This window comes from Helianthus annuus, chromosome 6, assembly GCF_002127325.2.
Source record: "Helianthus annuus cultivar XRQ/B chromosome 6, HanXRQr2.0-SUNRISE, whole genome shotgun sequence".
In the NCBI taxonomy this organism is placed as follows: domain Eukaryota; kingdom Viridiplantae; phylum Streptophyta; class Magnoliopsida; order Asterales; family Asteraceae; genus Helianthus; species Helianthus annuus.
In genome coordinates this window covers 42,185,444-42,213,173 of record NC_035438.2, presented here as the reverse complement: position 1 = coordinate 42,213,173, position 27,730 = coordinate 42,185,444, and the positions used below count along the sequence as shown (strand labels likewise).

Genomic DNA, 27,730 nt, shown 5'->3' with positions numbered 1-27,730 from the left:
ACTAACCGGTTGGTGATGTGTGTGTGTGTGTCGATCCAAAGTTCCAAATCCGAGAGTTCTTGTGCCAACCGAGTGGATCCGAGAGTCTTGGAAATGTGTTTGTGTTCTTAAGGCTTAGAGAGAAAAGTAGGAGAGTGTGTGTGTGTAATGTTCAACAAATGGCAAGAACTAACTAAGGGTGGTTTATATATAGGCTAGTTCCAAGTGGTGCACCCTTAGTGGGTTTCGAGTGGGATTTACGGCCCAAAGGCCCAACCGGCCAAAGGTTCTCGGCCCAAAGGCCCATTCGGTCACTATTCACTCGAGACCTCATGGTCTCGAGTCGGGTTCTTTGTTCTCGGGTTGGGTTCTCGGTTCACATAAAACACGTACACGTATATATATACAAATGCACACATACAAAGCACATAAAAGTTCACGTTTATCATTAAGTTTAATCATTCAACTAATCACATAATGTACAAGCAAGTTACATCACGACACAACGAAAGGTTCTAGATTTCGAGTTGTCACATCATCCCCAAGTTGAAAGAAATTTCGTCCCGAAATTTGATGGCACTCACTGAGGAAGCTAGTTAAGTTGCATGGTTTTCCTGGTTTTCCTGGGGTGTCACATCCACCCCCCGTTGATCTGGAATTTCGTCCCGAAATTCCGTAGCTTCAGCCTCAGTAGCGTTTGTACTGTTCTCAAACAGTTGGGGATACTTTTGTTTCATCCGATCTTCGCGCTCCCAGGTAAACTCTGGGCCGCGACGTGAGTTCCAACGAACTCGAACAAGAGGTATTCTAGTGCTCTTGAGGACCTTAACATCCCGGTCCGTGATTTCGACAGGTTCTTCGACGAATTTCAACTGTTCGTCGATCGTGAGTTCCTTCAGAGGAACTACGTGCGTCTCATCTGACAGACACTTCTTCAGATTTGACACATGGAAAACGTTGTGAACTGCACCGAGTTCTGCTGGTAATTTCAGTCTGTAGGCCACCTTGCCTATTTTCTCAAGAATTTCGAAAGGTCCAACGTATCGTGGGTTGAGTTTGCCGCGTTTACCAAAACGAACCACACCCTTCCAGGGTGAAACTTTGAGTAAAACCCGCTCCCCAACCTGGAGCTCGAGTGGTTTCCTGCCCTTATCGGCGTAGGCCTTCTGACGGTCACGAGCCGCCGCCATGCGTTGTCGTATCTGAGCAATCCGCTCAGTAGTGTCTACCACATGTTCTGGACCAGTGATTTGACTATCCCCCACCTCTGCCCAACAGAGGGGTGACCGGCATTTACGTCCGTACAATGCCTCAAACGGAGCAGCTTTAATGCTGGTGTGGTAGCTGTTATTATACGAAAATTCCACGAGTGGCAGATGCCTTTCCCAGCTGTTGCCAAAGTCGATTACACAAGCGCGAAGCATGTCTTCTAGTGTTTGGATAGTACGCTCGGACTGCCCGTCCGTCTGCGGGTGATACGCTGTGCTCATATCAAGACGTGAGCCAAAAGACTTGTGCATTGCCTGCCACAGTTCCGAAGTAAAACGTGCATCTCGATCAGAGATAATAGAGGTGGGCACCCCGTGCCTCGAAACAACTTCCTTGAGGTATATTTCCGCTAGAGTGGAGAACTTATCCGTCTCCTTGATTGCCAAAAAGTGTGCGGATTTTGTGAGTCGATCCACGATCACCCATATAGTATCGTTTCCGCGCTGTGATCTAGGTAGGCCAGTAACGAAATCCATGGAAATTTGCTCCCATTTCCATTGTGGTATCTCTGGTTGCTGAAGTAGGCCTGAAGGTTTCTGATATTCCGTCTTGACTCGCGCACAAGTCAAACACTTGCTGACATAAGTTGCTATGTGGGCCTTCATGCTAGGCCACCAATACGTAGTTTTAATATCGTGGTACATTTTGTCCGAACCAGGGTGTACCGAGTAGCGAGATTTGTGCGCTTCATCCATCACAAGTTCTCGTAAGTCGCCATAGAGTGGGACCCAAATGCGTCCTGTCACATAATAAGCACCGTCTTCCTTCTGTTCTAAGCGTTGTCTTGACCCGCGTAGGGCTTCAGCTCTAACGTTTTCTGGTTTCAGCGCTTCTATCTGAGCAGCTCGTATTTGCGAAGGTAGACTAGAATGGATCGTGAGTTGTAAAGCTCTTACGCGCTTAGGCGTAGTGTCCTTCCGACTGAGGGCGTCTGCCACAACATTGGCCTTGCCCGGGTGATACCTGATAGAGCACTCGTAATCATTCAGCAGCTCGACCCATCGTCGCTGCCGCATATTCAGTTCCTTCTGCTTGAATATGTGTTCTAAACTTCTGTGGTCGGTGTAGATGGCGCACTTGGTTCCGTACAGGTAATGCCGCCATAGTTTAAGTGCGAAAACAACAGCTCCCAGCTCTAAATCATGTGTCGTGTAGTTCTTCTCGTGAACTTTGAGTTGTCGTGAGGCGTAAGCTATGACTTTATCTCGTTGCATCAATACACAACCAAGACCTTGAATTGATGCATCACAGTAAACCACAAAATCTTCTGTGCCCTCTGGCAGTGAAAGGATAGGTGCACTACAGAGTCTATCCTTTAGATGCTGAAAAGCTAACTCTTGTGCATTTCCCCAATGATAGACAACGCCTTTCTGTGTTAGTAGGGTGAGAGGCTGCGCGATCTTAGAAAAATCCTTAATGAATCTCCTGTAGTAACCTGCCAATCCCAAAAATTGGCGAATTTCCTTTGGTGTGCGAGGCGCAGGCCAGTTCTTAATAGAGTCCACTTTGGATGGATCAACGTGAATCCCATCCTTGTTCACCACATGCCCTAGGAAATGGACTTCACGAAGCCAGAAGTCGCACTTCGAGAACTTTGCGTAAAGCTGTTCCTTCCGGAGGAGTTCCAAAATAAGTCGTAGATGTTGTTCGTGTTCCTCTTTGCTCTTAGAATAGATCAGGATGTCGTCGATAAAGACTATAACAAACTTGTCCAGATACGGTTTGCACACTCGATTCATCAAATCCATAAAAACTGCCGGTGCGTTCGTCAGCCCAAACGGCATGACCAGAAACTCATAGTGCCCATATCGAGTCCTAAAGGCCGTCTTAGAGACATCCTCTTCCCGAACTCTCAGCTGGTGATATCCCGATCTCAGATCGATCTTTGAATAGTAGCTCGACCCCTGCAACTGGTCGAACAAGTCGTCAATACGCGGTAGAGGATAACGATTCTTCACAGTCACCTTGTTGAGTTCTCGATAGTCGATACACATTCTGAAGGTACCGTCCTTTTTCTTCACAAATAGTACTGGAGCTCCCCAAGGCGATGAGCTAGGACGAATGAAACCCTTATCCAAGAGTTCTTGTAGTTGCGTGGAGAGTTCTTCCAACTCTGATGGCGCTAAACGATAAGGTGCACGGGCTACAGGCGCAGCTCCAGGAGCTAGATCAATCTGAAACTCGACTTGGCGATGGGGCGGAAGACCAGGTAATTCCTCAGGGAATACCTCAGGATAGTCGCGTACAACGGGAAAATCTTCTAGCTTCTTCTCCTTTTCTGTGGTATCAGTAACTAGAGCCAAAATCGCAGTGTGGCCCTTTCGTAAGCATTTCTGGGCTTTAAGAAGAGAGATGATGTTCTCAACAGCACTTCTCTTGTCGCCACGAATCATGAGAGGTTCACCACCTAAACCAGGAATACGAACGATCTTCTCGTTACAAAGAATCTCTGCTCGGTGTTGGGATAACCAATCCATCCCAATGACAACGTCGAAACTACCCAAGACAATAGGAATAAGATCAATAGAGAAGGTCTGGTTAGCGAGAATAAGCTGGCAACCCTTGACTACGTGTGAGGCTTCCAAACTCTTACCATTAGCTAGCTCTACAGTGTGCTTGTCGCTCAGGGGTGTAGGAATACGCTTAAGCATCTTACTAACTTCTAGTGACACATAGCTAGTATCGGCACCCGAATCAAATAAGACTGTAACATAAAAGTCGTCGAGAAGGAACTTACCCGTCACCACGTTGGGATCATTCCTTGCTTCACCTTGACCAATCACGAACACTCGTCCCCTAGCACCATTGTTGTTGTTGTTGTTCCCATTGTTACCATTCCCCTGATTGTTGTTGTTGTTCTGGTTCAGTTGGGGACAATCTTTCTTGAAGTGGCCTTCAGCTCCACACTGAAAGCACCCTTTGTTGTTACCCTGCTGCTGTCGCTGGTTCTGCTGAGGTTGCTGACGATTCTGATTGACGGGGTATGCGCTCCTGCAATCCTTTGCAACATGACCAGGCTTGTTGCACCGATGACAGTTGCCCCTGGTGCATGGCCCACTGTGGTGTAGGTTGCAACGATTGCATTTGGGGTGATTTCCTTTGTATCCACCGTGACTTTGACCACTAGACGACTGCTGACTGGGGCTCTTGTGATCATCCGTCTTTCTCTGCTGAGACTGAGTTTGCACCGAAGTTGAACCCCTGCTTGAAGTTCCATCCCATTTCCGTTTATCCCCACTAGAAGCACCAGAAGTAGTTGCAGCACCTATACGCTTCGGTAACTTGTTCTGCTCCACCGCTTGGTCAGTGAGGCGGTGAGCCAACTGTACAACCTGCTGGATAGTAGTCAAGTTCGCTGAAGTCACATGACTTTGGATCTCTGGTACCAAGCCCTTGAGATAGAGTTCAATTCGCTTATACGGAGGATCCACCATAGTAGGACACAACAAGGCAAGCTCATGCGATCTCTTAGTGTATGCCTCAATCTCTGACCCTGACATCTTGAGATTGTAGAACTCATCTTCCAGTTTGTGAATGTCGTCACGACTGCAGTATTCCTCCCTGATCATTTCCTTGAAAGTTTCCCATGGGGTGGCGTTGGCAGCAACCAACCCTAACATCTGCACTTGAGCATTCCACCACGTGAGAGCCAAACCCTCGAGAGTACCAGTAGCATACTTCACCCTGCGCGCTTCAGGGCATTCACACATTTCGAACACAGATTCCAGTTTCTCAAACCAGTGTAGGAGACCTACTGCTCCTTCAGTGCCGCTAAAGGTAGTGGGTCGACAGTCCATAAAGGTCTTAAAAGTGCACACCGGTGCCTGAGCATATTGACCTAAGGTAGGTGAAAGAAAGACAGAGTTTAACACACAAAGGTTGGTTCACGAGAGTAGGATCCAAATGATCCTAGAACAATTTCAGACTGCAGGATATACCTCCTGCGTGTGCAGCTGCGAGCGCTGCGGCAACTCGTTCGTTGATCAAAGCCGTCAACTGGGCTTGTGTCATGTTAACGCGTCCAGACATGTTTCTTCATAATAAGAGTAATACGTGTGAGAGTGGTTCGCGAAAGTACAATAGTAGGACAGGGTAAGCACGCACGTGTTCAAACAACAGTAGTTATACTAATCAAGCATACCATGAGCAATGTACTACGCAACTAACAAGTAGGCAATATACATACATCATATTACCTAGAACGTCGAGCCTTGCATGAGGAGCGAAGTGTCGTTGTGGACCGTTGAGCACTAAACCGGTTATAGTCTGGTTTTAACAAAAACGTTTCTCCTTTATTAAAACCAAGTTCACTATAACCAATGGCTCTGATACCAATCTGTCACACCCCCAAAATCCCACCTGCGGAGTACTACCGCTTGGAGGCGTGACTGACCAGGATCCAGCCACCAATCATACTGAACAAGCATATAAATAGTTATAAAAGTTTAACCATCACGATTGGTGTTTCAAAACAAACAAGTTAAGTTGCAAGCGGAAGCATAAGTTTAAAGTTATAACATAAGTTCCAAAAGTTTCAAGTTTAACATATCATGTAGCAATCCCTGTCCCACAACGATCCTCCTCCATGCAAGCTCCAGTTGAGTACCTAGGGTCCTGCAAAGCATGTAGTAACGAGTCAACAACTAGTTGAGTGAGTTCACGGTTGGGTGTTTGTTTTAGTTATTCCGAAAACAGTTTCCTTTAGCTGGCATCCTGCCGTGGGAGTTACCCCATAGTTTAAAAAACGTGACATGTTCATTCCCAGTTACTCCGGCACTCCGGCCGTGGGGGCTACCCCATGTAGTTATCAGGCATTTCGGCCGTGGGGGCTACCCCATGCGTACACTAGACTCGTTACCATATCGACTGCTGACTGTAGTCATGTTTATGTGCCCTGAAAACATCAATGTCTATCATCATTGACGTGCCCCAGATCCATTAGTTCACGCCCGTCCTCTGCGGCACGGTGTGAGGCTTGTCAGACCTAAATAGCGCTATCTAACTAATGACCCGCTCGCCATTGGCCCGGCGATTAGTCGATACAAAAAGGAGGGACTTCGTGATAGAGTTTTAGTCTAGTACGTTTATCCGTCCATCCGGACGAGGAATCACATTCCTGAACCACTGACGTCCTACCCAAGGAGGACGAGGAATCCACGTTCCTTAACCCCGTTCCCAACCCAGGGAATCCCATGCTTTGTAGAGGGTGTGAACTCACCTTGGTTTGCTCGGCAGTTAATCGCAGAAAGTCAATCAAGTCGCAAGTAGTCAGTTACGTCCTAACACGGATATCACTTATAATCAGATTCAAGCCAGCAATGCACGTATGTTTAACACGTATGGCAAACACGTTTAACAGTTCACAGTTCTCAGTTAACAATCAGACATAATCCAAAGTCTAAGTGTAAGGCCCAAACAGTTGGGCTCGTGATAACAGACCCAAATAACATCTCAACAGTAGCACAGAAGTCCATAAATTCGGCCCACTAACTTAGGCCCGAGGTGTGGTCTCGAGTCGCAACTGGACTCGCAAGCATGGTCTCGAGTCATGCTGTGTGTGCTGATCTCAGGTGGTTGCGAGTCACAACCGGTGTCGCAACCGTGGTCTCGGTTCATCATGCTGAGGTCTCGAGTCGCAACGGGACTCGTAACCTGTGGTTTCGGCTTGTCCTGCTATGGTTGCGAGTCGCAACCGCGTGGTCTCGAGTCATCATGCTGTGGTTGCGAGTCGCAACTGCGTGATTGCGAGTCGGTAGCAGTCGTTTTCAAGTTCACGTGTTGATGCAGATGTAGTCAGATTAGTGGTACAATATAATCAGGCCCAAATCCGGAAATAACCAATAGAATCCCACTAACATATTTCCTAATCAGGCTATTAGTCAAAGATGGATCAAAATCACAAGGGTTTTCAATCTTCAACTATCATTCAAAGTGTTCTTCAATATTCAAACCCATATTCAACAAGTTCATAACATATTAATCACTTATTCACCCAAAACTATGAACAAGCATCAAAACACTAAACATAACACACAACTCGGTTTTCATATATGTCCGATTTCATGGCAAGTGCAACCCGATTTCATGTTTATCAACAAAAGTGGTTCAAACTTCATTTAGACACAAAATATCACACTCATCATATAGTATATGCTAACCGGTTCATCATTGTGCATATTAGAATCATCATAAACATCAAGAACAACATGTAATCTCTAACCATAAACATCATCTTATTCATGCATCACAAAACACAACAAAAATCAACCATAAACATGATAGATACTAACCGGTTGGTGATGTGTGTGTGTGTGTCGATCCAAAGTTCCAAATCCGAGAGTTCTTGTGCCAACCGAGTGGATCCGAGAGTCTTGGAAATGTGTTTGTGTTCTTAAGGCTTAGAGAGAAAAGTAGGAGAGTGTGTGTGTGTAATGTTCAACAAATGGCAAGAACTAACTAAGGGTGGTTTATATATAGGCTAGTTCCAAGTGGTGCACCCTTAGTGGGTTTCGAGTGGGATTTACGGCCCAAAGGCCCAACCGGCCAAAGGTTCTCGGCCCAAAGGCCCATTCGGTCACTATTCACTCGAGACCTCATGGTCTCGAGTCGGGTTCTTTGTTCTCGGGTTGGGTTCTCGGTTCACATAAAACACGTACACGTATATATATACAAATGCACACATACAAAGCACATAAAAGTTCACGTTTATCATTAAGTTTAATCATTCAACTAATCACATAATGTACAAGCAAGTTACATCACGACACAACGAAAGGTTCTAGATTTCGAGTTGTCACATCATCCCCAAGTTGAAAGAAATTTCGTCCCGAAATTTGATGGCACTCACTGAGGAAGCTAGTTAAGTTGCATGGTTTTCCTGGTTTTCCTGGGGTGTCACACAGGGCCCCTAAAACTCAGGGGGGGTAAAACCTAGTTGACGATTATCTTTATAATTCGTTGTCTGAATTAAAATTTCCTGCGAAACCAACTCAGCTAAGCTACTTAGACACGAAGCAACCTAGGCTAGAAAGTAGACCCGTCGCGCCACGCGACGGGTACACATGTCTCTTTCGCGTGGCGCGAAGGAGTACATTTTCCAGCTATAAATAGTCGGGTCTGGGACTTGATTTCTGGCACAAAATCGATGTTAAAAGTCGAATTACCTACGAAGTTATACTCTATATACTATTAAAACACACACCGATCTCGAATTGCTGCCGCAATCAGGGTAATAACTCGATCGCTATTACGATTCAACGTCCGATCGATTATAACTATCCAACGATTGTCCGAGTGCTGCTCAAATTGAGCTTGTACTTTGATTATTCGTCGTGATTTCAACTTGAATATTTGAGTGTTGTTCGAATTCGGACTATGCTCTGTTATTCGTTGTGAATCCGATTGAATTGTTAAGTATTGCACTTGTTAATCATTGTGAGGGTTTAATCACGTGAATTGACGTAAATGCTGTATTAAGTTACTAACCTAGTTTGTGTGCATGTTATTTAAATTAGGTTAAAAGATTAATCAGTAGTCTAAACTCTGCCCGTATAAATCTAAAATATTAGCACAAGGTAGCTTCACTTTGGAGTTATTAAGGTACGGATCCTTACCCCACTCTTTATTGCTTCATATTCAAATTGTTATAAAACCACTAAATTACTATATCTGTTAAAAACTCCTCACGTCTTTGATTATCGATTCATTTGACAGTCCGTTCGATTCCTATCCTAATCATTTGATTTAACTTTCATGTCATGCGATAGTATTATGTTGTTATACTCATTATCGCATGTTCCAATATATGTTCCGTTTTGTTATGAAAATAAGTTTTATAAGTTATGTGAATAAGACCATTTGTACTCTGATACCCTGAGTATCGCTTCTCGTGGAGTGTCCCACGAGCATGTTGTTGTGGCATCAACATCATGTGCTCCATCCGTGACGGAGAGATCAGTTCACGGCGTCTCTTAAGTACAAGTGTGGTACATAAGGCTATTAGGAGGCGTATGGATCGATCCTAGGATTTAAGTATAAGGAGGTGGATAACGGGTATGCCAATTCGCCATCTCATGTGATAATTATGCAGGAGTAGCTACCTATGTATTGTCACGTTTTCAGTTTGCTCATGGGTACATCCGTAAGATATGATGATGAAATTTTGTTCTTGCATGGTATCATTTTCGCATAAAGTTCCATCCGGATAGGATTTCATATAAAGCATTATATGTTATTTGAGCCTAAAATTCCGTACTGAGCATTCGGCTCATTCCGTAAAGTTTTTGTATATACAGGTCCACAGGTTACTTTGGGAGGGGAAAAGAGAGAAGAATAAAGCCTAGGAATAAATCTGAAGATGTTAGTTAATTAAGATGAATGTATCCGCTTGTATATTAATCTTAATTTTAATAGTCGTGTGGTTGTATCCTATCAAATAAATAAATGGAATTATGACTTTTGTTTATGTTACCGTTATTGTGACACGTCAGCCCTTCCGGGTTGGGGTGTTACAGCTATGGTATCAGAGCAAAGGCTCTTTCCTGTAGAAAACTTGAAGATAGTAATTAAGACCTGTGAGGAATGGGTAGATATCTATAGGATTCAACTTGATCTCTTATTTGGTTTAACTCCTATGTCTATTCTTATAGATGCCTCCTCGTCGTCCGCCACGTAGGAATACTCGTACTAACCATGAACGTAACAACACTTCTTCGAATGAGACTCCAGTTGATCCAAACATAATTAATGCTATCAACCAGGCTGTTACTGGGTTGCTTCCAAACCTGGTTGCTCAAACAGCTGAGGCCGTTATTCAACAAACTCTTCATCCAGAACGCACTAACATTAATCCAACCTCTGGTGGTGAAACTCGTGAGAATACCACTAACAATATTACTTATAGTATAGACATATGGATTAGTAAATTCCAAAAACAAAAGCCGAAATCCTTTAGTCACGCTACTAATCCAGTCGAAGCAAGAAACTGGATAGCTCATGTTGAAAAGATCTTCGGAGTTCTTGGAGTTCCGGAGCAATACAAAGTTAGACTAGCTACCTACAAATTGGAAGATGACGCACAAACTTGGTGGGAAGGATATAAGCAAGTCAAAGGAGGGGATGCTTTTGACGCTAATCTTTCATGGGTTGACTTTCGTAATATCTTTTACGAAAAGTATTTTTCGACCGCTGATAAAGAAGCTTATATCAGGGAGTATGCAATAATTCGACAGGGGAGTGATGAACCAGCCTCTGAGTTCATTACTCGATTTTCAAGGTTGGCTAGTATTGTAGGAGATGTTGCAGGATCAGCAGAAGTCCAGGCAGAAAAATGCAAGTGGGCAGTTAATGATCAAATTCGGAAATCGATCATGTACATGAAATTTAAGGATATCACCGAAGTTACTGATGCAATCAAAACTTTTGAATTCGAAAGGAAAGAATTCCTATCCCGAACTGGGGATAATAAGAAGAGAAATAGGGAAGGCCAATTTAAGCAAGAAATCGGCCAATCATCCACTACACCACAACAGCAAGATCGTAAAGTGCAAGGAAATCAAAACTCTGGAAATCAAGCACGTCCATGGCAACCTAGACTTCAAAACCCGAAGCCTGCTCAAAACCAGATTCAGTTGTATGCAGAACCTATTAGAGCTCAACCACTGAATCAACAAGTAAACCCGAATCAGATTACATATCCTCTATGTAATACTTGTGGTAAGAGACATCAGGGCATATGTCACCGAAGTACAGGAGCATGCTTTAGATGTGGCCAAACTGGACACATGATCAAGGAATGTCCTAAGAAAGATACTAAGAAGAATAATCAACCCAATGTTGGAGGAAGAATTTTCACACTTTCTGCTACTGACGCTGCTAATATTCCAGGTACTGTATCTGGAACCCTTCAGATTGGTGAACGTAGTATCTATGTGTTATTCGATACAGGAGCGACCCATTCTTTAGTATCCCACTCGTTTACCAAGTATCTTCCGATAAGACCAACTCTCTTAGATCACACTTTCACCATTTCCACTCCCATAGGAACTTCATCCGTAATCACTTACGTATATAAAGATTGTCCGATCCGTATTGAATCTATTGTGTGTAAGGCAGACCTATTTCCAATACATATGTGTGACTTTGATGTTATTCTAGGAATAGATTGGTTGTCTGGACATCGTGTAACTATAGATTGTCATTCTCGCCGGGTTATTTTCGGTGATCTTCATCATCCTGATATTATATATCAGGGAACTCAAGCCCATAAATCTCTTAAAATTATCTCTGCACTTAAGGCTCGAAAATCCATATCAAACGGCTGTGCTGGATTCCTAGCATCGATTAAGGATACTTCTGCTAGTATTAAGAGTATCGATAGCCACTCTGTTGTTCGTGAATATCCTGGTGTATTTCCGGATGAACTCCCGGGATTACCACCCGACCGTCAGTTGGAATTCACCATCGACTTGATCCCTGGTGCCGAACCTATTTCTAAAGCTCCATACCGTATGGCCCCGGTGGAACTGAAGGAGTTGAAGGAACAATTGCAAGAATTGTTAGATTTAGGATTCATAAGACCCAGTGTTTCACCTTGGGGTGCTCCGGTCTTATTTGTAAAGAAGAAAGACGGTAGTATGCGTTTATGTATTGACTACCGAGAGCTGAACAAGATTACTATTCGTAATCAGTATCCTCTGCCTCGCATTGATGATCTCTTTGATCAACTCCAGGGGGCTCAGTTCTTCTCAAAAATCGACCTGAGGTCTGGGTACCATCAGCTAAAGGTTAAGAATGATGATGTTCCCAAGACCGCTTTTCGTACTCGATATGGTCATTACGAATTTTTGGTTATGCCCTTTGGGCTAACTAATGCACCCGCAGTCTTTATGGATTTGATGAATCGCGTATTTCACAAATTCCTAGACAAATTCGTTATTGTCTTTATTGATGACATTCTGGTGTATTCTAAGAGTCGCAAAGAGCATGAAGCACATCTACATGAAGTACTTGGAACCTTGCGGCATGAGAAGTTGTACGCGAAGTTTTCCAAATGTGACTTTTGGCTTAGCCAAGTGTCATTTCTAGGTCATGTCATATCAGCATAGGGAATTATGGTAGACCCAACAAAGGTTGAAGCTATTACAAAATGGCCAAGACCCACTTCTGTTACCGAAATACGAAGTTTCTTGGGTCTTGCTGGCTATTACCGAAGATTTGTTGAAAGATTCTCGGTAATTGCTTTACCACTTACAAAACTCCTAAGGAAAGGGGTGAAGTACTCATGGAATGAGGAACAAGAGAAAAGCTTTGAAGAATTAAAGAAACGACTTGTATCCTCTCCGATACTCACTCTCCCTTCTGGATCAGGAGGTTACCAAGTCTACAGTGATGCCTCAAAGAAAGGATTAGGTTGTGTGCTAATGCAACATGGGAAGGTTATCGCTTATGCCTCCCGTCAGTTGAAGCCTTATGAAGTTAACTATCATACACATGATTTAGAACTAGCCGCAGTCGTCTTTGCACTTAAGATTTGGCGACATTATCTGTATGGTGAAAGTTGTGACATCTTTACCGACCACAAGAGCCTCAAGTATATATTTACGCAAAAGGAGCTAAATATGAGGCAAAGAAGGTGGTTAGAACTTTTAAAAGATTATGACGCAAATATTCAATACCATCCAGGCAGAGCCAATGTTGTAGCTGACGCATTAAGCCGAAAGAACTCCGGGACTATATCTTGCCTACAAATTCAACCTCATGTTAGGAGAGATCTCGAAAGGATGGACATTTGGCTTCAGATTAGTAAATCTGATGGATATCTAGCTAGAATGCAGATTGAACCCAACCTCATATCCCGGATCAAAGAAGCACAAAAGCAAGATGGAGAACTTTGGGCAATTGTGCAAAATCTCGAGGTGGGTAAGCAATCTGAATTTAGTATAGACCATCAGGGGGTGATTTGGTGCGGCAAAAGACTTTGTGTACCCAATGACTCCACCCTTCGTGAGTCATTGTTAGCCGAAGCTCACAGCTCACCATTTTCGATTCACCCAGGATCTACCAAGATGTATAGAGATTTAAGACAGAACTTCTGGTGGAATGGCATGAAGGAAGACGTTGCTCGATACGTAAGTAAATGTCTCACTTGCCAACAAGTGAAAATTGAACACAAACGAGCAAGCGGTCTGTTGCAGCCATTGGATATTCCCATATGGAAGTGGGATGAGATCATAATGGATTTTGTTACTGGTTTACCTAAGACATTCAAGAAGAATGATGTTGTATGGGTTGTTGTCGATAGATTATCAAAGTCAGCACATTTTCTACCAATTCAGCAAGGATTTTCGGTTAATAAGTTATCCGAAATATTTCTTCAAGAAATTATTCGACTCCATGGCACACCATCTTCCATTGTTTCCGATAGAGACCCACGTTTCACCTCACGATTTTGGAAAGGTTTTCAGGCAGCTTGGGGGACACGACTAAAGTTTAGTACGGCTTTCCATCCACAAACAGATGGGCAGTCAGAACGTACGATTCAGACCTTGGAAGACATGCTCCGAGCATGCGCACTTGAATGGTCTGGAAACTGGGATGAATATTTATGTCTTGTTGAGTTCGCTTACAACAATAGTTGGCAAGCAAGTATTGGCATGGCACCTTTTGAACTTTTGTATGGTCGGAAATGTCGCGCACCATTATGCTGGGATGAAGTCGGAGAAAAGATTATTGAAGGGCCAGAATTAGTTCAGATTACAAATGAAAAAGTCACTATAGCCCGAGAAAAACTGAAAGAAGCTCAGAGTAGACAAAAGAGCTATGCAGATCAAGATAGACGACCCCTCGAATTTAAAATTGGTGACCACGTATTCTTAAAGGTATCACCTTGGCGTGGTGTTCGTAGATTTGGAATTAAAGGGAAACTTAGTCCCCGTTTCATCGGTCCATTTGAAATCCTTGAAAGAATTGGAGAAGTGTCATATCGACTAGCTTTACCACCTCAACTCTCTCACGTTCATAACGTTTTTCATGTATCCTCTTTAAGAGGATATAATTATCATCCACTCCATGTCATTAGTTATCCGTTACTTACAATTCACGAAGATTTGTCCTACGAAGATGAACCGGAAGCTATCTTAGATCGACAAGAAAGGGTTTTGCGTAGGAAAGTAATTCCGTTTGTTAAAGTCCTTTGGAAAAATCACTCTGAACACGAAGCAACATGGGAATCTGAAGAATCAATTCGTTCTCTATACCCTAATCTATTCTCGCAATAGAATTTTAGTCGAGTAACGGTAAATCTTGCTATTTGATATATGTTCATTTGTTTCTGTTTACGGTCATTTATGCTTTACCTTATGAGAAGATATTTTAGCTATGACTAAGTATATCTATGTAGGAAATGTCAGTACTAATAGTCACTCTAAGTATCTGTAAATCTCCATTAACTTTTCATACGGTAAGATATCTTATTAAGAAGGACCATTAGGGCACATATATAAGGTAATTGACAAGTATAGTCATGACCTTAGCTATGAATTTCAGATACCCATGTGTGGTTAGGAAATTCTGGTTATATAAGTTAGTAACTCTGCTATGAAAGTTTCATTTCTGTTGCAATAGGTTATATTCTTATTTGAAAAATTTCGAGGACGAAATTTCTTTTAAGGGGGTAATAGTTGTAATGCCCATAAATTTAAAATCATTAACCACTAAGAAAACCCTAATTAAGACACCCAAGTAATTCTGCACTAACCCTAAAATTTTCGAAACAATCGGAATCAGGATCAGGGCCCCTAAAACTCAGGGGGGGTAAAACCTAGTTGACGAGTATCTTTATAATTCGTTGTCTGAATTAAAATTACCTGCGAAACCAACTCAGCTAAGCTACTTAGACACGAAGCAACCTAGGCTAGAAAGTAGACCCGTCGCGCCACGCGACGGGTACACATGTCTCTTTCGCGTGGCGCGAAGGAGTACATTTTCCAGCTATAAATAGTCGGGTCTGGGACTTGATTTCTGGCACAAAATCGATGTTAAAAGTCGAATTACCTACGAAGTTATACTCTATATACTATTAAAACACACACCGATCTCGAATTGCTGCCGCAATCAGGGTAATAACTCGATCGTTATTACGATTCAACGTCCGATCGATTATAACTATCCAACGATTGTCCGAGTGCTGCTCAAATTGAGCTTGTACTTTGATTATTCGTCGTGATTTCAACTTGAATATTTGAGTGCTGTTCGAATTCGGACTATGCTCTGTTATTCGTTGTGAATCCGATTGAATTGTTAAGTATTGCACTTGTTAATCATTGTGAGGGTTTAATCACGTGAATTGACGTAAATGTTGTATTAAGTTACTAACCTAGTTTGTGTGCATGTTATTTAAATTAGGTTAAAAGATTAATCAGTAGTCTAAACTCTGCCCGTATAAATCTAAAATCTTAGCACAAGGTAGCTTCACTTTGGAGTTATTAAGGTACGGATCCTTACCCCACTCTTTATTGCTTCATATTCAAATTGTTATAAAACCACTAAATTACTATATCTGTTAAAAACTCCTCACGTCTTTGATTATCGATTCATTTGACAGTCCGTTCGATTCCTATCCTAATCATTTGATTTAACTTTCATGTCATGCGATAGTATTATGTTGTTATACTCATTATCGCATGTTCCAATATATGTTCCGTTTTGTTATGAAAATAAGTTTTATAAGTTATGTGAATAAGACCATTTGTACTCTGATACCCTGAGTATCGCTTCTCGTGGAGTGTCCCACGAGCATGTTGTTGTGGCATCAACATCATGTGCTCCATCCGTGACGGAGAGATCGGTTCACGGCGTCTCTTAAGTACAAGTGTGGTACATAAGGCTATTAGGAGGCGTATGGATCGATCCTAGGATTTAAGTATAAGGAGGTGGATAACGGGTATGCCAATTCGCCATCTCATGTGATAATTATGCAGGAGTAGCTACCTATGTATTGTCACGTTTTGAGTTTGCTCATGGGTACATCCGTAAGATATGATGATGAAATTTTGTTCTTGCATGGTATCATTTTCGCATAAAGTTCCATCCGGATAGGATTTCATATAAAGCATTATATGTTATTTGAGCCTAAAATTCCGTACTGAGCATTCGGCTCATTCCGTAAACTTTTTGTATATACAGGTCCACAGGTTACTTTGGGAGGGGAAAAGAGAGAAGAATAAAGCCTAGGAATAAATATGAAGATGTTAGTTAATTAAGATGAATGTATCCGCTTGTATATTAATCTTAATTTTAATAGTCGTGTGGTTGTATCCTATCAAATAAATAAATGAAATTATGACTTTTGTTTATGTTACCGTTATTGTGACACGTCAGCCCTTCCGGGTTGGGGTGTTACATAGACAGCATTCCACGTGTAAACATAACAACAAGCATACATTTAGTCACGTAATACATGCAGTAACGGTTAGCGTTTAAAGTAATTGAGTAGTGTGTTCGATTGTGATTTAGAATAAGTAACGTATGTAACACCCAAAAGTGCTAAAGCAAAAAGGGTTCGAGTATACTCACAACAGTTGATGGATTGAAGGGAGTGCTTGAGAGTAGGGTTAGCCTGAATAGTTCGATAGCATAACAATGAGTAACACGTAAAACGAATACAAGTGTTGATGGTTCGAACAGCCTGGTCGATCGAACGGTAGGTTCGATCGGACGAGTTGTTCGTTCAGTTTGACAGTCCGTTCGGACAGCCTGTTCGGTCGGCCGGTAGGCTCGATCGGTTGGGCTGTTCGAGTGGATTGTTTCTTCCTTTGGTAGGATGTGTTTGTGTATGATGGTTTGTCCTTTTGAAGTTTTCGTTGTAGTATTTGAGAACATTGAAGTGTCCTTACCTTTCAGGTCGATCGATCGAACGGGCCGTTCGATTGGCCGGCTTAACCGATCGGTTAGGTACCTCAGTAATATGTCCTCAGCAGGATGTCACCTGATCGGACGGCATGTTCGATCGGGTGGCACTCCAATACGTCGAACGAGTTGAAAATCGATTAAGTGTTGAAGCATAGTATCTCATGATCCGAAGTGTAATTCAAATCAAACCGTAGTTCGATCGAACAGCACTTCATTCAATACTAGACTTCATGAAATTGTTAAAGTGTGGGGCCATGTGCTAGCCGATCGGCTGGCCTGGTCGATCGGCTGACATGTCCGATCGGTTGGGCTGTTTGTTCGAACAGCCTGTCTGATCGGTCAGCATCCTGACCTGGTCGGCCTGTTCATCTAACACTTGGCTGTTCTGATGGTTTAGACGTTATATCGAAGTATTTTGAGTTGAACCATGGAACCTTCGTTCTTACTTGTTTCCCCTGCTTGGACAGGAATCACCCAAATCCGGCCGGTGAACGGTTTGGAACGGAGTTTATAGTTTAACCCGAAATCGGTGAACCTCGTAGATAGAATCCGGATCTTGAACCACACAACTATTAGAATGATTAGTGAGTTGGCTCAAGCTTCATTTCTACCGGTTTAGATCTAGGATAGATCTTTGTTTGTTTATGTGGAAATCGGCTAGATCCAAGTGATTCTTGGTGGATTGAGGCCAAAACATGAAGTTCTTCAAGAACACCATGATGACATCATCCTAGAACACTTAGATCTTGATGATTTCACGGTTAGAAATCAAGATTTGAAAGATAGAAAGGTGTAGGAGCGTGCATTGATCAAGAAAGTACAAGATTTAGGATGAAATCTTACCGGGATTGAGAGAAATCTGAAAAATAGTGAAGAGCACGAGCTGGTCGGTTAGAGAGTTTCCAAAAGTGGAAAGAATGACAATGACAGGGCTATTTATAGACTTCCCAAAGAGGAAAGGGCTGGCCGATCGGCCAGGCATCCCGATCGGACAACCTGCTCGATCAGACAGTCCGTCCGATCGGCTGGGCTGTTCGATCGGCTAGGAGCCTGATCGATCAACAGCCTGTTTCGAGCGTTCGGTGCGACGATTTCTGATATTTCGATTTCGATTGATGATGACGCGGATACGATAGAGTTTCCTATTCAAATTACTTTTAATCCCAACCACTATATCTACATACAAGCATCTATATTTCCCACTATCTTTTCGCCACCATTTATCATAATTTGATTTCGATTGAGTTTGATTGAGTTTCGAGTTTCGATTAGATTGATCACCACGCATAACATAAAGTAAACACGCACAAGTAACACATAAGGCATACACACACGTATAACAACACCAAAGTTTGCACAATTCGAGTTTCGTGTTCGATGATGATCCGATTAACTTGATTATTGATTGATTGACTTTATCGCATTGTTACTTCCTACTATTCACAGTCGCGAATCGTTTCGCGTCGATAAACATTCGATTACTTCGATTTCTTTGATTAATAACACTTACTCCACATAATACAACTAATAAATCATAAAAATAAACTAATTACAGTCAAAGAGGTCGATCTTGACTTTGACTTTGACTTTGACATTCGGTGACACGGGGTGTTACAGCTACATACTTAATAAATCACCTTCCCACACCTATTCTAAACAATACCTCACATTTCAACATGCCCTTCAACGCAAACCCAACCTACTCTAAACTCAAACCCTTTTGTTGCCTCTGTTATCTGTGGCTCCGACCGTACACCACGTCCAAGCTCCAAGCTCGTTCCAAGTCGTACGCTTTTCTTGACTACTCCGCATCCTAATCTACTTATAAATGTGTAGATCCGGAAAACAACCAGATTTACATCATGTGGAGTTCGTTCCACACCTATTCCCTTTGTCGTGATACCCACACCTCTCCTATTAGCGACACTTTTTCTACTTTTCTACCCATACAAAAACCCCATGCAGCCCACCCCACCTTCCTAATCACATACCATTACCCCTTCCTGTCCAACACCTTTTCTCCCTCCATCAACATATACCTCCTAACCGCCTTTTACCCCAGACATTTCCTCTACATCATTTCCCCACCCTAATCTCTTATTCCCATACAACACGTTACCCAAGCCGTCTCACCCAATTCCCACTCCACTGCAGTTCATGTCCCCTCTACGCCTACATCACTAACTCCACTCCAGTCTCACATATTCCCTTTTCGTGACACACACCTCTCCTATTAGCGACACCTTTTCTACGCTTCTACCCACATAAAAAACCCCATGCAACCCTATCTCGCCTTCCCAAACACCTACTGTTACCCCTTCCTGTCCACCACCTTTTCACTCTCCATCAACCTATACCTCCCAACCTCCTTTTACCCCAGACCTTTCCTCTACATTATTTCCCCACCCCAATATCCTATTCCCATACAACAAATCACCCAACCCGTCTCACCCAATTCCCACCCACTACAACTTACGTACCATCTATGCCTACATCACCAACTCCACTCCAATCTCACTCTTCTGTTAACTCGCCCCCACCCGTCGCCAACCTAAGCCCAACCCCAAGTTCATCAACTCCCCCACCTTACACCCTTTTCCCCAGTCTCTCGAAACCTTAAGTCACATTCAAGCAATGAAGGATCTTGAATGGCATCTTGCCATGGATCTCGAATTTAATGCCCTTCTACAAAACCACACGTGGGATCTCATTCCTCACACAAATCAACATCCCATTGGTTGCAAATGGGTTTCCGTATCAAACGCAAACCCGACGGCACGATTGATAAGTATTGAGCACGTCTTGTCGCCAAGGGGTTTCACCAATAATATGGCAAGGACTACTTTGATACTTTTAGTAATGGTTACAAAACCGATCACCATTCGAACGGTTCTATCCATTGTCCTCTCTCAGCGGTGGTCCTTACGTCAGCTTCATGTAAACAATGCTTTTCTTCATGGTACCTTACATGAAGACGTGCACATGGTTCAACCCCCCGGCTTTGTTAACTATGAATTCTTGAGTCACATTTGCAAGCAAAGGAAGTCCCTCTTCGGACTTAAACAAGCTTCAAGGTCTTGGTACAATGAGTTAGCTTCATTTCTAATCACTTTCGGCTTCAAAAGGTCCCTCTCAGATGCCTCTCTCTTTATCAATCAACACGATGCCATCAATTGCTACTTTCTTGTCTATGTCGATGACATCGTTCTCACGAGCAACAACGACACCTTTCTAAACCATTTCATTCAGGCCTTAGGTAACAAATTTTCCATTAAAGATCTTGGTCCCCTTCATCACTTCTCGAGAATCGAGGTCATTTCAACACCCAATGGTTTATTTCTTTTGCAACATCGCCATATTCAAGACATACCCACCACCTTCAAAATGGATGGTGCCAAGGATGTTCTCACACCTCTAAGTGCTTTGGACACCCTTTCACCCGATGACTCATCTCCCTCGGTTGACCTAACTCCGTATCGCCAACTTGTGGGCATACTCCAATATCTCACCTTTACCCGACCGAACATCTCCTTTGTTGTTAGAAAGCTTTCCCAATTCATGCACAATCCCAAACAGTCCCATTGGCAATCTCTCAAATGGGTTTTTCGAAATTTGAAAGGAACGGTGTACCATGGATTATTTTGGCATCAAAATTCACCTATTGATTTACGTGTATTCTCGGATTCTGATTGGGGGGATCACTAATGGGGGACATTCTAAAACTGCTTATTTGCTATACCTCAGTTCTAACATCATCTCATGGCGGTCCTCCAGACAAAAGACAGTCCCACAGTTCTCTACGGAGGCTGGATATAAAGCCATCACAAATGCTACTGTCAAGGTTTCTTGGGTCAAAAACCTACTTTGTGAACTTGGCGTCAAGAACATTAAAACACCTAGACTGTTTTAGGACTACACGGGAGCTGCATACTTGTGTGCAAATCCAGTTTATCATTCACATGTGAAACATGTTGCGTTAAATTACCACTTTGTTCGAGAACAAGTCAATACGCCAGGCATATTACAAGAGTTACATGTTAGCTCCAAAGATCAATTCGCCGATGTTCTTAACAAAGCCGCTTCCAAGATCACCTTTTTACGTATCCGTTCCAAGATTGGAGTATCTAACAGATCCTCCATCTTGCGAGGGCGTATTAACATTAAATAAATTATGTATTATTGTAAAGTTAATTATGCAACTTATCTATAATGTTCGGTAGCATTGATAGTCAATATGTGTTGTAACTATATCCTCATTATTCTCCTCCTTAGTTGTTGTAATTCTGTATTTAAGTGTATCTGATGATTAATGAGAAGATAACAATTTCCTTTCCAATTCAATATCTCTCATAAAATACACTTTTCCTTATATATTTCTATTTTATATAAGTTTAAAGTTGGTGTTTAGAATGTGTGAGCTAGTTTAAAATTATATAACATGACTTGGTTTTTTAAATGCGTTTCAACCGGCCTAAGACCCTCTGTAGTGCGGCGTGATGTGTGGCTTTTTTTGATGATAGCGCCCCATAGCTCCCCGAACACCACGACAGGCGGCACTATGGAGGGTCAAATTGGTGGGTGGCGCCATGCTCATAGCGGCGTGATGTTTGGTTTGAATTTTTTTTTTATTTTCTGGTTTTCCCCCTCACTCACACACATATATATACATACATATGTATAATTGAAGGCGGTATTGGCCGGAAAATCAGAGAAGAAGACAGGAAAGTTGGCCGGAAAAGTTGGCTGGAAAAGCGGAGAAGAAGACAGGAAGCGGTTTTTTATTTTGAAAGTTTTTGGGTTAGACACATTTGGTCCCTGCATTTTCCCAAATATCTAACTTGGTTTTTAAAACACATTTAGTCCCTGAAAGTTTTTAAAACGCATTTGGTCCCTGAAAGTTTTGGAGAAGAAAACTTGGTTTATAATTTAAAAAAGTTAGAAATTAACTAAAAAATTGAAAATTAACTAATTGAGTAATGATGAGGTAGGAGCTTTATGACTACGGGCTCTAGTGACATAACGCCCCATAAAGCCCCTGTGTGACGTGGCACGACACGTGCCGCATAACGCCCCCAAAGGGGCTTTATGACTACGGATGGCCTAATGAGTGAACCAGTGGAACGGCTGGTTTGATGACTGAACCGGTTTCAAAAACATTGCCAACGAGATCATATTGATACGTAAGGCGGATAGCATGATGATCCTAGCTTGCCTGCATCAAGAACTAATTGCATCTAAGGTTATTTCTAGCCTGTTAAACAGAAAGTTATATCTATGGTGGAATTTCCATCAAAATCAATCAAATGAATTCTTACATGTACACAACTAAATTGCATCTAAATTTCTAGCCTGCTATTAAACAAAAGTTGCAGCTCAACAATGCCATACGCTTCGAGTCAAAGCCATGAAGGTTTCTCAACTCAAACTCAACATTACATCCACTTAGTTTTGCTTGAACGGCTGACCGTTGGTGGCGTTCTCACATCCGTATTCCCATCAACACCTTTAACAAACGAATAAAACCCGCGTCATAATCAAGCCAGGTAACTTTTATAACCAAGTGATGGTCACATTTCCAACTAATTACGACTTACAAGGGTTAACTCCTTCAAGTGAAGATCTTCTTGACCTCTCCGGCGGCTGAACCCCAGTTAAAGACTGCCGTCGTGATGGCCTAGCAATAACAGGTGGCGTCAGCGTGGATGTTTGCACTTCATTGGTTTTCATTTGAATCCTGCAAAGAACAAGATAACATCATGAATGGGTTCTCTTTACATTACAAGTTCAAACAAGAAGTTATAATTACCCACCGTTTTTCGGAGCCATTAATCAATTTCCCAATGGTCCGAAGCGATTTCCTGATATGTGACGATTTCACATTGGCAGTGCTACCTCTAATTTCCGACGAAATAATGATTTCATTTCTGATCGACACTTGAGATTCAGGTGTTTTCGGTAGCACAAGTGGCTTCACTTGTCGGCTTTTTGAAGCAGAATTTGGCGGAGTTCTGTCCATCGTTGCTACTGCTACTTTTGGTCGTGGTAATGGCGATCGTGGACTCTTGGGAGTCCTGTCTATCGTAACAGCTGCTGCTTTTGCTCGTGGTAACGGCGATCTCGGTTCAAGTTTGTTGACTTGTGGCGCGCTTTGCGGGTCCTTCTCTGCCAACTGTTTCTTCAGGCTCTCGATTTGTTCTTTAAGGTCCATAACCTCCCTGCTTTCCTTGTTTAATCGAGCCGCACCGAGTTCGACAGTTGAAGCACGTTGAGCGAACTTCAACGTACTAACCGTTTCCCCGAAAGAATCACCTTCTGGGCTCACATGAGCAAACATCAAAGTCTTTGCATTTCCACCTGCAAATTTTATATAGATAAACCCGATCAAAATCGACGTTCTATCAAGAACTACCTAATTTCTTGCATTATATACCTAACGAGTTTTGAAGGAGTAGTGTAAGCTTGCTGTTTCGGTATGGAATGTACGAGTTCTTCTGTGATAAAGCGGTGATTACGTCTCCTAAACAAGAGAGTGACTTGTTTATATGTTGAGCTTCTTTAAGCCCTTCACCCGTGACTTCCGATTTATCCACACGTTCACTTCCGGCTAAATCCACCAAATGAAGACAGCTTCGAATCGTCCCTCCGTTTACGTCCTTTCCGTGCACATGCACCGTCAATATGCTGAAAACAAGAAACACGTCACAACTTGTTAAATTCAAAAGCATCTGTTTTGACCCCGTTACCCAACCTGCCCATAGTGAATATTAGCGATGAGATTTTTTCCCAAATACCTATACCCGGTACCGTACCATATCGGCACCCGTATGTATCCATACCGATTTTGAGTATTCAATACATGTATCAGTACTTAGTTTTATTGATTTCAGTATTCGTTACTTTCGGTATTAGTGCCGGTACGGATACAAATGATACCGGTACCGAATTTGATTATGAATGTATTTGATATTATGTTTTATTTTCGTATTATGGTATTATGGTACCCGTATTGTATTACTGTTCGTACCGATTTTACCTTATCGGTACCCGTACTTTATTGGTACTCGTACCGATTTTACCTATTTAGTACTATGAGTGCTTAAAACATAGTAAAAAACCAAAATGCTGGTACCCGTACCATACCATAATATTGATTACCCAGTTTTGTTCAGATTCGGTACCGGTACGGGTACTATACCGATCCCATCATCCCATCCATAGTGAATATGACTAGTTATGACTTAAAAGAAATGTTACCTGTGGGACCGGCTACTTTGGTTGTTTAAAGCCGTTGAACTCACAGCACGGTTCACTTGACCAGTTTTCATTAAGTTTAGGACGTCAGTGGTTGACTTGACCGGGTGAATGGTTGCATCAGGAAGGCTCAAACCATTCTCACTCGTGCAGCTACGGATCTCCAATTTGTTACTGGATGTAGAATCAGTGGTCAATAGATCTCTGACTTGTTCATTGTATATTTCCACCATTTGTACGAAAATCTCGTATTTTAGAACATCTTTTCTACTGTTTGATAGATCAAAAAGATCATTGAGAGCCAAATAGTTGATTCCCATTTCCTTTCTCGATGCACCAACAGGACCACACTACAAAAATAAAGCGAAACATCAGCCAAACCAAATTTGTAATTTCGTACCACACGTTTTACTCCAAAAAGGGTACCGGATGTATTATTATCTTATCTCACCATTGTATGTGTTTTCCCGGATCCTGTCTGCCCGTATGCAAAAATGCACACGTTGTAACCGTCCATAACTGATCTTATAAGTGGTTGAGTGTCCCCGAATACCTCCTCTGATAAAAATAAAAAACGTTAGAATCTACCGAGCCTATAGAAGCATGTAACTAAAAAACAATAGAAAATGGTCATTTATAGGTAAAAATTAATATTCACCTTGAGTGGCAGTTGGACCGAAGACACGGTTGAATTGAAACAACTTTTTTCCGTCTTTATTCGGTTTTGAAGGATCCAACACAACTAACGAGCCATCTTCCCCAATATAATCGATCACATTTTTTGTGTCGGATCTAAATGCAGGTCTGATCCTGCAGTATACCCGAATATTTCCTGAAATATGTAGATTTGTTAGATAATAAGTTAATAACTAACAACATTATATCCATTTTGATGAAATTAATAACAAACAGGATATACCTTTTAGATCCTGGACCATATTGTATAAATTCCTGTTTTCTTGAACCACCTTATGATATCCCTGCGCAGCAGCGGATAATTCCTCTATTTGACCCTCTGAAAACCCATGTAAAAATATAGGATTTAGACACATTCGGTAAGAAATGTATTGGTTGAACATTGAAAAGTATCTTGGCCCGTACCCATTTGTTTTAGATCGTTTTGAAGTTGAGACTGCAAGTCTCCGAATTCGGCCTTTGTACTCGACAACAGTTCCTTTAAGTTCTGCAATGGAGAGATATAACATATATAATTGACATTGAATGTGACTTAACATTTTGTTGTTAGTTTAAGTGTCGGTAAAAACGGAAAGAAAGCATACCAGTAGGTTTTTTTCTTGTACTTGAACCACCTGCAAGTGGTTGCAATCACCAACTCGACAACGCTGCAACAAAGTTTTCAAGAATAGATGAACATAATATATGCAAACTAAAGTTTATTTATTTAAAAAGAAGGCATTAATCATTTAATCCTCATACTTTGGCATTTACAGTTAATGATGAATGTGGCGATAACGAACTTGCAGAGCTTGTAACAGATCCGCTTTCTTCTGTGGATAGATCTTTGGAAATTGGATTACACTGATAGACGAGAAACAGACGAAGGGTTAATATTGCGAACTGAATATACTAAAGTTACTACTGAATCTTGTTCAACTAAATATGTTACCATGGGGAGTTTGTACTGAAGTTGTTCCTCCAAAGTGCTTGAAATCATCTTAGTAAGCAACTTGACAGAATCCTGTTTAACATGATTTCGGTTATAATTCGCCAACTTTGTATATCGGACCAACAAATGTTTATAGAAAAATGAAGGCGTAAAGATGGCAGTAGTTACCGTATTTCCGTTACGAATAGAGGCCAACAAGTTACCATCTAAATTCTCTTTTGCATCAGTCATACATTCGGCTAAAGCCTTGACAATTAAATCTACAATGTACCAAAAAATTCATATGAAGCGATTGAAAGACAACAATTTACGCATATGACCACCAAATTCATATTTTTATATATAGATAAAATAAAGTGAAAATCTGTAAACCTTCAAGCTTCTGAGCATCGTTTTGAGACGGTGGCTGCTTTTCAAAATTGGCAGACAAATCCAACTGCTTGTTGAAGTTCCTACCATTTGAATGCATCATCAAAGGAGATCTGAAATCATGCTTAAAAGATCCATTCCCTTTTTTCTTCTGTTTCCTATCATTGTACTCTTTAAGCCCCAACACGCAATCGACAATCTTAGCAGACGAACCCGCCACCATATTATCCTAAAAAACATTCATAAAACAACTAGGTTCATAACAGACCCAAAGAAAATGTATTGAATTTGTTAGAACTATAACATATGTATGTACCCTTTCGAAAACCGAAGCTTCAAAAACCGGAAGCCTTAACCCTTCAACCGCTTTCAAAAAGTTCCTAACATTCTCAAAAAACTGATAAGCAGGTAACGGCTGAGAATCCCAAGTAAGCGACTGCGAAGGAAACCGACTAATCTCCACAACCTTTACATAAACAAAATCAAACAAACCCACATCACTAATCAAGAATCCAGTCAACCCCACTTGTATAAACACCAATATAACAAACTGTACCTTTGGGACAGACCCGGGTTCAATCTCATTAATAGCATGACACAGAATCAACCCGTTTCTCAAACACTCAATAAACTGTTTCTCCGTAGGCTGTTTCGGAATCCCTAATGGGCCGACAATAGTTTCAAGCCATTCGGTAGCATGAAACCTCCTCAAAGCTATAAAGATATTAACATACTCATAATCAAAATAACATTTTATATATCTTTATAATAAAATTGATGGTAAAAAATTATAACTTTACCTGCTTCTTGTGCTTTTCTTGAAGCAAGATTGCGATCATCCCCTGCTCTTGATGCAATAACAAGCTCCATCAATTATCGGAATTTGGAATTGATCTTTAATGTTGCATACAAGAAACCCTAAATGGTTTCTACAAACCCTAAAGAAATTGGGTATTTTTTGGTCAATGATGTGAATTGTACGAAATATCGAAAACCCAGGGTTCTAGAGAGAGAGGGATTGAATGAAGTGAAGAAGGGTTGTATAGGGTATCAGTTTGTTGGCTAAAGAAACATGGGATTCACGAATTTTCAATTAAGTTGCAGAGAAGACCGTTGGTGAGATTTGAATTCAAATGTGTAGGGTCTGATAAAGAGGAAGTCAGCTTGATCAACGGCTGTGGTTGCATCTAGTGTATGGGTCTTTTTGGCTTGCTAGAAGAACGTTATTTTACGGGTAATTTTTTTGTTTTTCTGCCAACACGAGATGAGGTAAGTTTATACTTTTATCAGTTTATTATGGGTAATTTATTTTCTATTAAATTAATG

The 27,730-nt window shown here is 41.8% G+C and overlaps 1 protein-coding gene across 1 annotated transcript; it reads right to left on the bottom strand.

The window, feature by feature from the left end:
* Nucleotides 1-22,411: 22,411 nt before the first annotated feature.
* LOC110884181 (kinesin-like protein KIN-14L) lies at nucleotides 22,412-27,489 on the bottom strand. The gene is made up of 17 exons (XM_022131867.2): nucleotides 27,205-27,489; nucleotides 26,961-27,118; nucleotides 26,721-26,870; nucleotides 26,408-26,633; nucleotides 26,204-26,295; nucleotides 26,036-26,107; nucleotides 25,846-25,947; nucleotides 25,689-25,751; nucleotides 25,510-25,591; nucleotides 25,328-25,423; nucleotides 25,067-25,240; nucleotides 24,860-24,966; nucleotides 24,412-24,758; nucleotides 23,588-23,838; nucleotides 22,968-23,511; nucleotides 22,752-22,891; nucleotides 22,412-22,660 (listed from the first exon to the last, which is right to left on the bottom strand). The coding sequence occupies exons 1-17, from the start codon at nucleotides 27,272-27,274 to the stop codon at nucleotides 22,590-22,592; spliced, it is 2,745 nt and encodes a 914-aa protein (XP_021987559.1). The 5' UTR covers nucleotides 27,275-27,489; the 3' UTR covers nucleotides 22,412-22,589.
* Between the last annotated feature and the right edge of the window lie 241 nt (nucleotides 27,490-27,730).

Excerpts from the sequence above, each read along its gene's own strand:
- LOC110884181 (XM_022131867.2), bottom strand. The coding sequence starts at position 27,274 with ATGGAGCTTGTTATTGCATCAAGAGCAGGGGATGATCGCAATCTTGCT. Across the intron at positions 24,967-25,066 it reads CGGTCCAACTGCCACTCAAG|AGGAGGTATTCGGGGACACT; the intron begins GTGAATATTAAT and ends TATTTTTATCAG. Across the intron at positions 24,759-24,859 it reads CCGGGAAAACACATACAATG|TGTGGTCCTGTTGGTGCATC; the intron begins GTGAGATAAGAT and ends TTATTTTTGTAG.